The sequence below is a fragment of the Anastrepha obliqua genome, chromosome 1, assembly GCF_027943255.1.
Source record: "Anastrepha obliqua isolate idAnaObli1 chromosome 1, idAnaObli1_1.0, whole genome shotgun sequence".
NCBI lineage: Eukaryota > Metazoa > Arthropoda > Insecta > Diptera > Tephritidae > Anastrepha > Anastrepha obliqua.
In genome coordinates this window covers 138068725-138082674 of record NC_072892.1, presented here as the reverse complement: position 1 = coordinate 138082674, position 13950 = coordinate 138068725, and the positions used below count along the sequence as shown (strand labels likewise).

The 13950-nt window shown below is 39.2% G+C and overlaps 1 protein-coding gene across 1 annotated transcript in view; it reads right to left on the bottom strand.

Moving 5' to 3' along the window:
* LOC129237429 (uncharacterized) overlaps positions 1–1217 on the bottom strand; it is a 100486-nt gene extending 99269 nt beyond the window's left edge. The window contains exons 1-2 of the mRNA XM_054872180.1: positions 1173–1217; positions 68–918 (exon numbers count right to left, since the gene is read on the bottom strand). Of these exons, the coding sequence (XP_054728155.1) occupies positions 68–918; positions 1173–1217 (896 nt within the window). The remainder of the gene's footprint in view (positions 1–67; positions 919–1172) is intronic.
* Between the last annotated feature and the right edge of the window lie 12733 nt (positions 1218–13950).

The following is a 13950-nucleotide window of genomic DNA, read 5'->3' as shown; positions in this document are numbered from 1 at the left end:
TATTATTTTCTATACTATTCATTTTTATGATTTTCCAAAGTGCCCAGCCTCCCCTGCGTCTACTCACCCCGTTACAATTTCGAAGCCAATCAACTCCGGATCGCATTCCTCAACAGTGTTGCCATGTCCGCCGCTAGCTGTCCCAACGCTACTGCCACTGCCCAGCAAGTCAACGTCCTCATCGCCAATCTCTGTCGGCAATTCTTTCTGTTCCTTTGGTAATTGATCCTCCTCTTCATTGGCATTGTGGAGTTCAGATGCAGCCAACTTTTCAGCGGATGCTACTGCAGCACTGGTTGTCGAATCGTATGCCGCAGGTGGTGCAACGGCCGCCACCGCTGCTGCCGCCGTATCTGCTGCTGTTCCACCTACTGCCGCCGCTGCCGAGTTTGCTGCATCTAGTTCTTCACTTTCTGCATCGCTGACTGCTGAGTTGTCAATGGCATGTTTTGCCTCGGAGCTGCCCCCCAAATCGGTAGCAACAGCTGGCTGTTTGTTGTTGACTAAAACCTCTGATTGACGCTTTACATCATCGTTGGTTGCTGCATCAGCGGCAGTGGTGGCTCCTGCTGTACCTATGTTGAGTGAAACTGGTGCCGCCACAGGTGCTGCCGCTGCTGCTGCTGCATCGACGAATGTTGCTGTTGCAGTTTGTTGCTCTGCAATAGGTAAATTGCTGTCCTTAGTTGTGGTGGAGGAGACTGCCGCAGCGGCAGCGGCTGGAGCTACAGGTTGTGCGCTCGCAGCTAAATCCAGACGCGAACGTCTGGCTGCCATGGTGATGGCAGGTGAGGCTATTAGCAGACATAGCAGCAAAAGCCATGTTGTGTTGTTGTTATTTTCGTTATTCAGCGTTCGTTTACTGTGCCGCATTTTTGCGTGGTTGCTGTTGTTGTTGTTGCAATTTGTGCCCGACAGCTGGAAAACAAGAGAAAACAAATGTGTGGGGAATAAGTAAATGCGAAACAAATGAGCAGCAAATAATCGAAATTGTTGTAGTAAATGGTAGGGAGAAAATTTACAAAAGTGTTGCAAATGCGATTGACATGCTGCCGGCTGTGGTGTTGCTGCTACCGCACACATATGTATGTGTGTACATGTACAGCAGCTAGACAGCGTGAAGGCGTTGCGAACTAACTGCCAACAGCCGCGCACTTGAGAACTCAATTTACACGGTATGTGCGATCACTGCCCTCCTCCAGTTGGTGCGCCACCATCGCCTTTGCGTTTGCCTTCGCCCTCGGCTATATGGCAGCGCATTTAATTTGAAGTTATGTCTGGCCAGTGGCTCTGAAGTCGGGCTCGCCTAATGAGCTTCTTGCTTACAACTAATTTATGGTTCCATTAACTTTTCATATTTCTGTATTCACCGCATTGATATCGACGGCTGCACACAGCTTTTATTCTTTGTTTTGCGGCAAATAGAAATTAACTTAATATATTTCATTCCAACTTTAATAATAAAAACTCTACTCTATTATTATGGCTCGGAGGTTCTGTTGGAATTTTGCTTGCTTTACTCAGCTGAGCATCTTTGATTTCCGCCCTTGCGCCTTTTGTTTCGCCCCTTTACTTGTTTTTATAACCTTTTTCCCGTTTTGCATCAATGTTCTCCGTATATTCGCTTCCTTCTTAGCTCGCGGCCTTCGCATTCGTTTCATTTCACATTTCCGCTTGTTGGCTTAAGCAGAAGCTTTAATTTGAATCAATTAACCGCGCACGATTGCTTTGACGGCAGATAAATTCGCAAAAAATTACACCTTTTGTAATGGTAATGGAAATAAATTGTTTTTTAAATGCCTTATGGTATCGCTGAGCAATAATTGAGTTTGGATTTGGATGAAAAGGGCAATGATAAAAATAATAAAATAAGCGATATTTTGCAAATAACTTATGAACTGTTGAATAGGATTCTCATTGATGTTTATTTTAATTGTAATTTAGCAAATTATTATCAGTTTTTTTTTTTTATTAACGAGACTTATTAATGTTTTAGAAACATTGTGCAATTCCAGCTGGTATATGTAAGAGATCTCCTCTATATGGCTCCCAGGTGGAACATAGGGCTAAGGATACTAATAAACAATTATCATTTGATCATTTTACTTCATTTAAGAAGCAATTTACAATTTAATTGCTATTCGCTCTCCATAAGATGCGCTACTGTTGTGCGGTTTAAAAGTCTTCGAGAAGAATGCAATCAAAGTAGGCTGGATGCTGCATCGTTGCCTAATTTCATGTTAAACAAATCGTGAGCAATGCAAAGTTTATAGAAGTGTATGCCATGCAAGTTCTGCACACATAACTGTGGTAATAAGAATTACAATGGAACCATTCTTTTTGGGTCCCTACTATGGACGTAAAAGATCAAAATTGCAGGAAAAAAATATTTTTCTAGTTACAGTTACAACTCCCCTTGATTGGTTGTGTTCCATTGGTGATTTCTGATAAGGTGAAGTACATAGGTTTAATCCTTGACAGTAAGCTAACGTGGAAACCCAACATTGAGGAGAGGATAAGGAAAGCAACAAAAGCCTTGTAAGGATGCAAAGGCGGTGAACTCTCGCTTAAAGTTGTTTTTTGGCTCTATAATACCATTATAAAGCCAATTCTGTAGTATGGAGTCGTAGTCTTGTGAAACTCACTGGAAAAGATGGAATCGGTGAAGAAGCTGGATAGAACCCAAAGGCCTGCCTTCATTAGAATCAGTGCGGCGCTTCGAACTACTCCTACTCTAGCGCTTAATGCAATGATAAATGTGGAAGCTGTAGACATTGCAGGCAAAGCTGCGGCTACACGTGCCGTAGCCAGACTAAGTGGCTCACGCTACAAGTTTGACCGCAATCACGGACATTCAAGTATCCGTAGGAATTTTGGGTTCATCAGTTTCGCGACTGATCAATGCGCGAGTGGACATGTGCTGTATTTGGAGGCACGGATGGCTCAAAATTAGATGAAAGGGTTGGCGAAGGAGTATTCTGTAAGGAGCTCCCCAGCAGACTCAAGTTCAGGTTACCGAAGCACTGCAGTGTATTTCAAGCACGGGTAGCGGCAATTAAAGAAGCAGTTGATTGGATGCTTAATTGTGTAATAACTCTCACGGAGGTTAATATCTACTCCGACAGCCAAGCGGCAATAGCGGCCCTGGGCTCGATGACGGTGCACCTAATAGGGGTTGAGGACTGCCGGATTTCACTTTTGATTGCATCTGAATGCTTCAATATAAAGTTCATCTGGGTTCCTGGTCATAGCGACATCACAGGAAACTGCGAGACAGATACGCTGGATAAACAAGGAGCACCGACTTAGTTACCGCGCAAAACGAGAGGATTGACATCCCGTTGAATACCTGCGGTCTGCTCCTGGAGAGGTGGACTTCACGTGAACTCAGCGAGCATTGGTCAATTACATAAAGTTGTAAGGTTGCGAAATCTTTCTGGCCACAAGTGGATCGGAGGCGCTCGTGCGATCTCCTGCGGTTAACAAAATCTGAGCCCTCGAATTTCGTGTCCTTATAGGACATTGGCCGCGTGGTATACATTCTGTGAGATTCGGCATTATCTGGAGTTCTTTTTGTGTCAGTTGCATGGAGGATCACGAGGTAGAATCATCTCAGCACATTCTCCTCAACTACTCTGCTTTCGCAGGGCTAAGATTTAAGTATATTGCCACGTTTACTGATATGGCACGCATTGATCTTAAAAACCTGATGAATTTCATCAGTAGTATAAAGATGCTAACACTACCGTAAATCAGTCATCGCTCGGTTGTCTTCAACAAGTACGATTGTATGATTTTCGTCCAAGTGTGCCCTCTCTATGTGCAACCATTTCAACCTAACCTAACAGTTACCCTTCGACAGTCTATGGAAAGCCACTGACTCTGTTTCTGTCATGGAAAAGTATATTTAAAACCATCTTTTATGCGGAGGAATCGTAAAATAAAATAGTTTTCCTAATAGTTTTTTACTTATACTTATACTTAGACTAATACTCATAAGTATATGGTATATATTTTTTATACTAACTAAAATCTGTACTATTGGATAGAAAGTGATTACTTGATTACTTGGGTGGAAAAAATCTGTTCCAGCCCTACTGCATTATTCTGAAATTCAATGCGCCAAAAATTTTCATCCCCAGATGTCTTAAAAATGCGCATTACAGCTGCGAAATGCCATAGGGAGAGAATATCGGCAAATGCTGTTGCAGTACATGTTTAGTAACTTACAAAAATTTACACCGCGAATATCAAAATCTCACTCCAGAAAATATGTCAGCACTCCTATATCATTCATTAATAGCATATTTTCCAGATTTTCAGATTTTCATTGAAAATCATGTGTTTATATATAACTTTATTTTTCTCTTCATTTTCTTGACCCAACAACTTCTGTAGAAAAAAAACCTAAAAATGAAATAATTTATGAGAAATATTTGCGGCGCTTAATTTCATTAAAAATTCAATGCAGCGCATCCTTCACCGTGCATTTGCTGCAACATTGTTTTTCCCACACAAAATTTCCATACTATTGCACGTGCCTGCCTACATTACAGCGCATTGCCATGTTTGAATGCATCCATCCACCCACAGGCAGACTGATGCAAAAACAAAACAGCGAATCCGCCAAGCAGCTGAAACAGGCAACAGGCGACATCACGGCAAAGTTACTTGCAAGGAAGCTCGAAAATTTTTAAAACAAAACGAAACATGGAAAATTGTTGCGCTAAGTATGGTGCAACAAGCAGCGTGGCAAAATACGTTTGTGACGACAGCAGAAACTACTTAACTTGCCACTTGCAACATCAGTGATAGATATTGCCGCCCTTGCTGTTGCTGCTCGCGCTGCTGCTGTCGCGTCAACGTGCGTAGGCTGTGCCGCACTGTGTTGCACTTACTCGTACACAAAAATATAATTATATATGCAACGCTGGCACCCAGCAGCCAACTAGCAGCGCCCACAGACAGTTAGCGTTCGCAACGGCAAAGGCAACAGCAGCAGTCGGTATTGTCAATACATAACTGCTGTTGACTGCCTGAAAAAATGCTATATATTAGACAGTGGCGTGTGTTGAGAGCGAGGCAAGAAATTGGATGAGATAAAATATGGCATAACTAGTGCAGGTTGCAGTTGTGTTCCCCTTTTTCAACGTACTTTATTTTATTGTATTTCTTTGTGGTTACAACGTCTGTGCACTTTTCTTGCACTGTTTGTTGTTGTTAGTGAAATATCATATTATAATAAATTTCTTGTGTAATAAAAAAAATTTAATAAAAGAATTGGAATTAGAAGAGATATTTTTCATTTTATTTTTTGCTCATTCTTGAAAGGGAGAAAAAAAGATTTGCCTTTTGTTTTCGGCCTTTAAATGTTATGATATTTGTAGACCAATTAACGTTTGCATTGCAGTACAGAAGATTTAAGAATTGCGCGCCATGCACATCGATCCACCCTAATACTCATAAGTGCAAGTAGTAGGCATTAGCTTAATCTAAACTTTCTTACGCACTTAACGTGCACGAGTTTTTCATCTTAGGGACCTCTAGTAAAATTGTCTGTTTAAAATTTTCTTAGAACACTTCAACCCTCTAATTGCTTTTTTTTTTTAATTCGGTACAGCAGTTCTGAAAACGGTTCAGAAATTCACATTTAAGTAGAAGTTAGAGGGCCAAACTCTGCCACAAAAATTTCTCTAAATTCTATTTTAGAAGTCTGAGTATAGAAATTGTATTTGATTTCATTTTAGACATAATATTTTCGTGAGTTAATTGTACTTTTGATCAAAATGTTAAAATCCGACGGGGTTAACCCCCCTGAAAAAGAATCCCACCCCCTGAACTAGTACTATGAGATGTCCCTCTCGGTCTGGGAGATGTCCTTTTTCATAATTATTAGCGTTGGTTCGTGTTGAGTAACCGCTTTTAGACGGTGTAATTAAGTAAGAAAATTAGCTGTAATAGAATAAAAGAACAGCATAAGCAGTCTGATGTGTGCCCACAATAGCCGCTTAACCCCAACGTTTTTCGCTTTTCAACCTCTTTATTTAAGTGAAAGAACTCCTAACGTTTAAGAGCTCGACTAAATGTTCCAATATCTCTCTCGGTAGAGTCTGACATTTTAATAAGATTCACAGACATCGTTCTCAAGTAAGAGTCGACAATCTTCTATCTCAGTAAACAGGCCGCAGGCTGCAACGAAAGTTGTTTCTCCGTAACCTAAGCGAACCGGATTTAAAACCGACCAAAGACTGTCACTTTTGGTCAAAAATGTATGCGGAATATTTAAATTGTTATAACACACAGATCGATTGTAAGTGGTTAGTTAACATAGGGTAAGCTACCTCTTAACAGCTCTGTCTAACAGCCTAATACTCTTTACAGAATGGTTCCGATCTCATAAAGAAGTTTGCCGAAGCTGCTCTTGCTAGCTCGTCGGTGAACTTATGGCCTTCAAACGCAACCTGGCTACCTGGTCAGCAGAACATTCCTATGCTTTTTGCTAGCGGAAGCGAAAGAGGAATATCAGACTATCCTCTCGAGCTCGCAAACGACCACTTTACAATAAATTTGTTTACACTGCTCTGATACTCCGTGTCCCAGGAGTCGGGAATATGTATGGAAATAAACCACAATGTCTGCATGATAACGAGATCGAAAGCTATTATACAAAACTATGGTAATAAGAATTATACTGGATCTATTCGCTCTTGACCCCTACTATGAACGTAAAATATCAAAATTGCAAGAAGCAATTTGTTTTTCTAGTAACAGTTACCCTTCGACAGGCAATCGAAAACCTTTAGCTGATCTCTTAACTTTCCGGCCTTCCGCCGGTCGTATGCTACGTATGACCAAATTCAGCTAAAACGCTCACTCTTTCTTTCTGCTTTATTTAACTCTATACCCTTTTTCCATATTTTTTTCTCCAACATCACAGTTTTTCTTCTATAACGCCATACACGTCGAAACGCTTGACCACTTCACCCCTACATTCACATACTCGTACAGTAACGCACACTCTTGTGTGTGTGTGTAGCTTGAGGTGTGCTCTTGCGTTGTTGCGCATGATAGATCTGCCACAACCAACCCACTTTATTTTTCATATCTCTACACCACGTGCACGAGACCTTCCGCCATATGCCCGTTTTTCTATGAATAGATAATCAAAGGAAGTAAGTGGCTTCGCTTCTCGCGATGGGAAAGCTTTTGTTTGCATATATTTTACAATATTCCTTTAAGTATGCACTCAAGTGATCTTGAAAGTAAATCAGCTCACCCACTGTGTGGTTAAGGGAACAATTTGCCCGGCGGCATAAACAGTTTTTGAGAATTTGCAAACAAGCCTCGGACAGCATGAATTTGGCTTTGTTTGTACTGAAAGGTCTGGTTGGTTGGGCATTGCCATGCATTGCATTACCTTGTATTGTATTTACTTTTGGTCAGATTTTGTTGTTTCGTTTTTCTTTGCAACTTACTGATTTACTTCAGCTAGTATTGTTTGCATTCGCTTGGGCAGGTTGAGTGAATTAATGCCACATATCAATGCAATCTATCAGTTTATTAACTAAATGCTGGCCGAAAGCATGCTGGAGTCCTTGCGAAATACATACATACTATACATACATAAACATTAACTGACTAGCGGATTAACTGGCAGGATGAGCGGCTAGTTAGTGGAGTTGGATGTGACTGTAGGCATTTTTCGGCATGTTATTACTCTGTAATCGGTGTGTTGGTGATTTAAAATAATTCAACGAAATGTTGGCAAAAAAATAGAGAAAAGCGATGAGTTTATCCCTTGGGAAAAAACAAATAAAAATAATTTTAATATTATCTTTTCTAAATTAGCAGTAAGCAAGTAACATCTGCTTTTGAAGGAAGAAAAGGAAAGAAACTTCACTCTTCATAAAAACTTCTGGACTGTTCCAGAAAAAAAAAAACCTGGTAAATTTTTTGACTGATAGGAAAAAAAAGGTCCTCTACCACACTTCAGTTGCCCATGAAATGTGGTGTTTGACGAAGTAGAGCTTGAGATAAAGAAATGTTGGTTAAGCTGATTTGACGTGAAAGGTGCAAAGGCTGTTAGTGCCACGTGTGGTTCCTTCGTAATCGAGATACACAGTGGCGAAATATATAATTGATGGCTTTTTTTTTTGATAGTTATTATGTTTTTTGGTGTAAACACTTGTTTTCGGGCACGCAGTAACGTGGCTTACAGTTTTATGAAATAAGTGTGTGTGTTTTTTTTAATAATTTTGTTTTCGGTGACTGTTTTTTCTTTATTCCATGAAAAAGTTAATTTCTTGTAGAAGAAACTCCGGAAGACTGTCTAAAAAAATTAAAAAGAATCCACTTGAGTTTTTCTTCCATGAATTAGACATGAATTTTCATTTATGGAACATCAAGACGCTCGCAAAAAAAGAAAACTTTTTAAAAATCAACGCCATTGCTTAGCCGCTTGCATTTTATCACACCGAAATTCAATAAGCTACAAGTCTGCATACTCGAAATTTTCCTAAAATTACAGATTATATATATATATAATTGGCGCGTACACCCTTTGTGGGTGTTTGGCCGAGCTCCTCCTCGTATTTGTGGTGTGCGCCTTGATTGTTCCACAAATGGAGGGACCTACAGTTTCAAGCCGACTCCGAACGGCAGATATTTTTATGAGGAGCTTTTTCATGGCAGAAATACACTCGGAGGTTTTCCATTGCCTGCCGAGGGGCGAGCGCTATTAGAATTTTCACCGAGATTCGAACCGACGTTCTCTCTGTGAATTCCGAATGGTAGTCGCGCACCAACCCATTCTACTACGGCGGTCGCCTGATTAAAAAGTTCGGCTACAGATGAAAAAGTTCAAAAGTTAAATGGAATTTGTGGAGTTTTTTAAAATTTTGTATAAAGTGTGATTTATGTGGTTTCGAAAAAAATATAACACGAAAAAATGTGAATATTAAAAAAAGTCTTCATGTTCTCAGTTATGCTCGCCACTGCATGAAACTTATCGGTATTAATTTTGAATAGGTAGAAGTTTCATTTTGCTATTTTCAGAAGCCAAAAATGAAATGCTGTGCCACAATTCAAGTGCCACCTTAACCTCTGTAGACTGCTGTGCTATGAGGTCCTCTCTCGGCGAACAAACACTGCTCTTTGTACGTAACTATCTCTCTCTCTCTCTCTCACTATTCCTATCTCTATCTATATCCTTCTCTTTCGATCTATCTCACTCTCTCTATCTCTCTCCCTCTCTATCTATCTATCTATCTATCACTCCCTCCGATGGGAGCCAGCTACTCTTGGCGAATTCGAAAAAAATAATCTGCTATAGGTAAACTGTACAGATCCTAAAATTCCTGTGTTATCGTTGGCTAGAACAATATAGTACTTGCTGCTGGTGGAGGAGAAAGATGTATTCTGCTTATGTTGGGAATCAAATACAGAAGGACTCAGCTTCATTTGCTGTTTGTAGAAATAAGAAATGGCTTTTGGATGTCTTTATTGAACTCGGCCAGATTCTACCACTTCTTTCTTACTTTTCAATAAATAGCTTGGTTTCTGGCCTGCCTGTGCGACCTTTGCTCCAGCATTTTATCATTTTTCTTTAGCTTAAATTGAGTGCCACCTTGGACAAGTCGCAGTAAACTGTTCGCCACTTGCACGAATGTTTTCAATCGGTTTGGTTTCCTGTAGGAAATTCTCAACTGTATTGAGTGGTTTAATAACAATTCCTCTAAATTCGTTACTGACACTTGACACTTGTGAGCTAGTCAGCTTCAGTAAATGAGCAGTGGAGCTCGTAAAAATCAAAATAAATATTTCCACCATTCAAAATCATACTTTTTTGTTTTAATTTTAGTGAAATGATTATTCAAAACCAAAATTAATTTTGATTCATCATTAGCGTTTGGCGTGACCGCTTCTTGTGAGCTTTGGTCGGCTGAATAGCCTATGCTGTTCTATCTGTGCCGCTTCTTTCCAGTTCTTTAGATTAAGCTGTTGCAGGTCTTCTTTCATTTCATCTATCTATCTCGATCTTGGTCTTCCTCTTGCTCTACTTGTGTATGCATCCGCCTCCAAATTTTCTTTTAGGCTTTTGAACTGCCCATTCGCATAATGTGACGTAGTTTTGATTGCTCTTATTAATTTTGCGCCCTGTTGTATTTACTCGCTGAAAATGGTATTTAAGTGCTAAAAAATTTCGTCTTATAAAACAGGAAAATGTAAAATGGTCCGAATGTTTTCCTATGTTAAATATCCATCTGGAAATTCTACATTCTTCTTCTTAAAAATCTTCATATAAGAAATTTCCATTTGGCTTAATAAATGTTTTTTTTTTGTAGTAAAGCACTATTTTTTAAATTATTAATGGAAAAGTAATCATATCTTTCGGCTTGAAATATCACTACCCCAGCGCCACCTGCTGGTTCTTCAAATACGATTTTTAGAACCATCAGCGCCCCTTGGCTGAGAAGAAAAAATTTACTAATATTCACGAGCATACCACAAAAATTCATCATTTTCATCAAAATCCGTTCAGCGGTTTTGGTGTGTATACGAATCATACACAATTACATCGATCCAGGTTTATATATACAGTTAAGGAAAAAACTCTACATACACCCCCTTAGTTTGTATTTCTAAGATATTCGTAAGGTAAATTAATAAAGCGTTTGCTTTAATATTTAAAGGACCAAAAACAAAGTTTATTTACATAACAAAATGCTAATTCAAAAGCATAACAATAACAGAAATAACAAAAACAATAAAAATTCATGAGAAAAAAGTCTACATACAGTGTTAAAAATCGAATAGAATATTTGATTTCTTTTAAATAAATAAAAGGAAACAATATATATTATTTTAATATTTTGTAGGACCACCCTGGGCTCCAATAACCGCCTGAAGAAGACGTGGCATAGACATCACCAAATTCTCCGTAATACTGGGCGCAATTTCCGACCACGCCCGAGTTAGGGCAGTTTTCAGTGTTTCACGACTTCTGATATCATATTTGCGAGCAGATTTTTCCAAAACGTCCCAAATATGCTCAATTGGGTTAAGGTCTGGTGACTGGGGAAGTGTCTTAAGCTGTCTTGGTGCATGATAAAGAAGCCAATCTCGAACAATATGCGCAGTATGCTTGGGGTCGTTGTATTGTTGGAAAATCCATTGGTTTCCCAGGCCCAAGCTTTCCACAGATGGCTTCAGATTTTGTTCCAATATTGTCTTATACTGATATCTATCCATAACGCCTTTAACAAAAACCAATCGACCAGCTCCAGATGCCGCCATAGCTCACACTACAGTAATATTCGAACATCTTGCAAGGTATTCGGCTAGTTTTGGGGCACTTATTTTTGGATATTTGTGGACTTCTTTAAGGACACTACTGACATCGCGTCTTGAAAGCTTCTCGGCCTTCCAGATCTTGGCTTGTTTTCGGTACTGTTGGTTTTTTTTATAGTTTTTGACAATAGTTTGCACTGTAGAGCGACTTAATTTTACTATTTCAGCAATTTCCCCGTAAGATTTGTTTTCTTTTCGAAGAATAACCACCAAATTTCGAACTGATTGCTGAATTTCTTTTCTATTTGCCATTTGTAAAGTTAAAACGTGTTTTACGAATCGCTTTCTGAATTTAGATAATTGTAATGTTTGACAGATAAAGCAAATCAAGAAAACTAACGGGTTTTTCCCTTTAAGTTCTTCATTTTCCAATGTATTTTAAGAGTTGCCCAAGCTGTATGTAGACTTTTTTCCCACCGATTTCTATGTTTTTCGCCAATAGTTTATAAGTTACCAATACAGGGTAGGCCATTTAAAGCGGGCCCATTTGTTTCTGAAAAAAAACATTGAAAAAAACATTTTTTTTTGTGTTGATATAAAAAATCATTTATTTTGATTCAAGGAGATTTGTTCCAGCTAGTTTTTGAAAATGATATTCTTCAAATGTTTGCCTCTGGCCTTGATGGCCAAATGTGTCCTTTTTTCGGCGTTTTCCATCGTTTTGGCCAATATTTCGGCCGGTATGGCGGCGATTTCGCGTCGGATATTGTTTTTAAGTTGAGTTAGAGTCCTTGGCTTGTTGATGTATACCTTGGATTTCAGATAACCCCACAAATAAAAGTCCGGTGGCGTCAAATCTGGTGATCTCGGTGGCCACGGAAAATCACCATTTTTCGAAATCAACCTTCCAGGGAACAATGGCTTCAAAAAATCGATTGTAGCGCGTGAATTTGAATTTTGTACGGAAACATTTTCAAATCGATGCGAATTATGCGCCTGAGTGTTGTCCTGGCGATGCCTAATTCCTGAGAACGACGATAACTCGATGTTCGCGGAGCCTCCTCAACACTGGCTCGTACAGCCTCGATATTTTCAGCAGAACGTCGTGTACGTTGTCTGGATGCGTGGCTGGTATTGCTGAGACTACCGTGGTTAATAAATTTTGCGTATAAACGCTGTAAAGTGCTTTTGGATGGCGCACTTTTAACTTTATTTTTTTTTTTAAACGCACGTTGAGTTTTCACAATTGAGAAGTTATTTTGGATGTAAAGCTGAATTATTTCAGCGCGTTCTTTTGGAGTGTACTGCTCCATGGTAAAAATTGTCTTGGACTGACGCTTCCAACGCGCTATGTCATTAGTCGATCTGACGTTCCTGTCAAAAGTTATAGGGTTGCCCGATGGGCCCGCTTTAAATGGCCTACCCTGTATTTTCAAACTTTTTTTTTCTTCCAACATTCTTAACTATTAATGTCGTAAACATTCACATCAAAATTATGTTGAATATTATCACTAGTTCTCTAGAAGTTGAAAATAGTCGGGTGTATGTAGAGTTTTTTCCTTAACTGTATATATACATTTGGGTACTATGTAGATACTGATACTTTTATTGAAAATATATGAAAACAAAGTTCATAGATTCATTTCTATACCAGCGTCATTGCCATTCACACACTCATATTCATTTATGACGCTCACAAATTGCGCATCGCACAGAATCTGAAAATGCTAGAAAGGAGTTAAATTGGTTCATTAGATTTTATTGAATCTTCTAAATCTCCACTTGGCTTCAAAGGGTTTGGCCAAACGTTATTCTGTCATGCCAGAGTAGTCATAATTTCTTGAATATTCCTCAATGGCCTTTTACAGGCAAGTGTACGACAAAGCATTACAACTGCATTTGCCATTTGCTGCTCAAAAATGTGCAAGTAAACAGAAAGAAAAGAATAATAAAAACGACGCTGAAACAAAAACTAAAACAAGCCACGCCAGTGAGTCATAAATTTAAATGTTTATTGTTTGTTGCATGCAATTTGCCAAAGCAAACACACTCATGTGGCAAACATGGTGCTGTGGTGTTGTGCAACACAAACTAAAAACAATAACAACAACAGAATTAAAATAATACCATTGCGCAGTGTTGTCTTCTCAAGGCTCAACTGACCGACCGGCCGTCTGCAAATCGCTGGGCATTCGCAATTGTTCTACTAGACAATGGTCATTCAGCATTTCTGCACTCACTATTCAAAATTTTTCTCTTTTTTTTGCGTTTCTAGCTAACTTTACACTCGCATATTTGCATTTTCATTGTTTGTTTTGATTTCGTTCGTTTTTTGTTTTTGCTTTTCAGTTTTATTTTTTGTTTGTTTGCTTGGTATTCTGTTTTCTTTTTGCTTTCGCCAAAGCGCTGACGCTTTATTAGCTGCACTCGACTGCAATGATTGGCAATAAATTGGTAAGTGCAGCTGTTGTGGAGAGAATTTTCTTGTTGTTGTTTTGCATTTTGCTGTCACTGCTGCTGTGGCCGCGTTTATTGCAGCATTCAATCAACTTTCTTGATCTCGCATTGTACATTGTATTACTTCGTTATTTTTTATTGAAATTTTATTCATATCAAATGGCTGGCGGAAGGGCTGACTGACTGTACATGGAGTGGGTACTG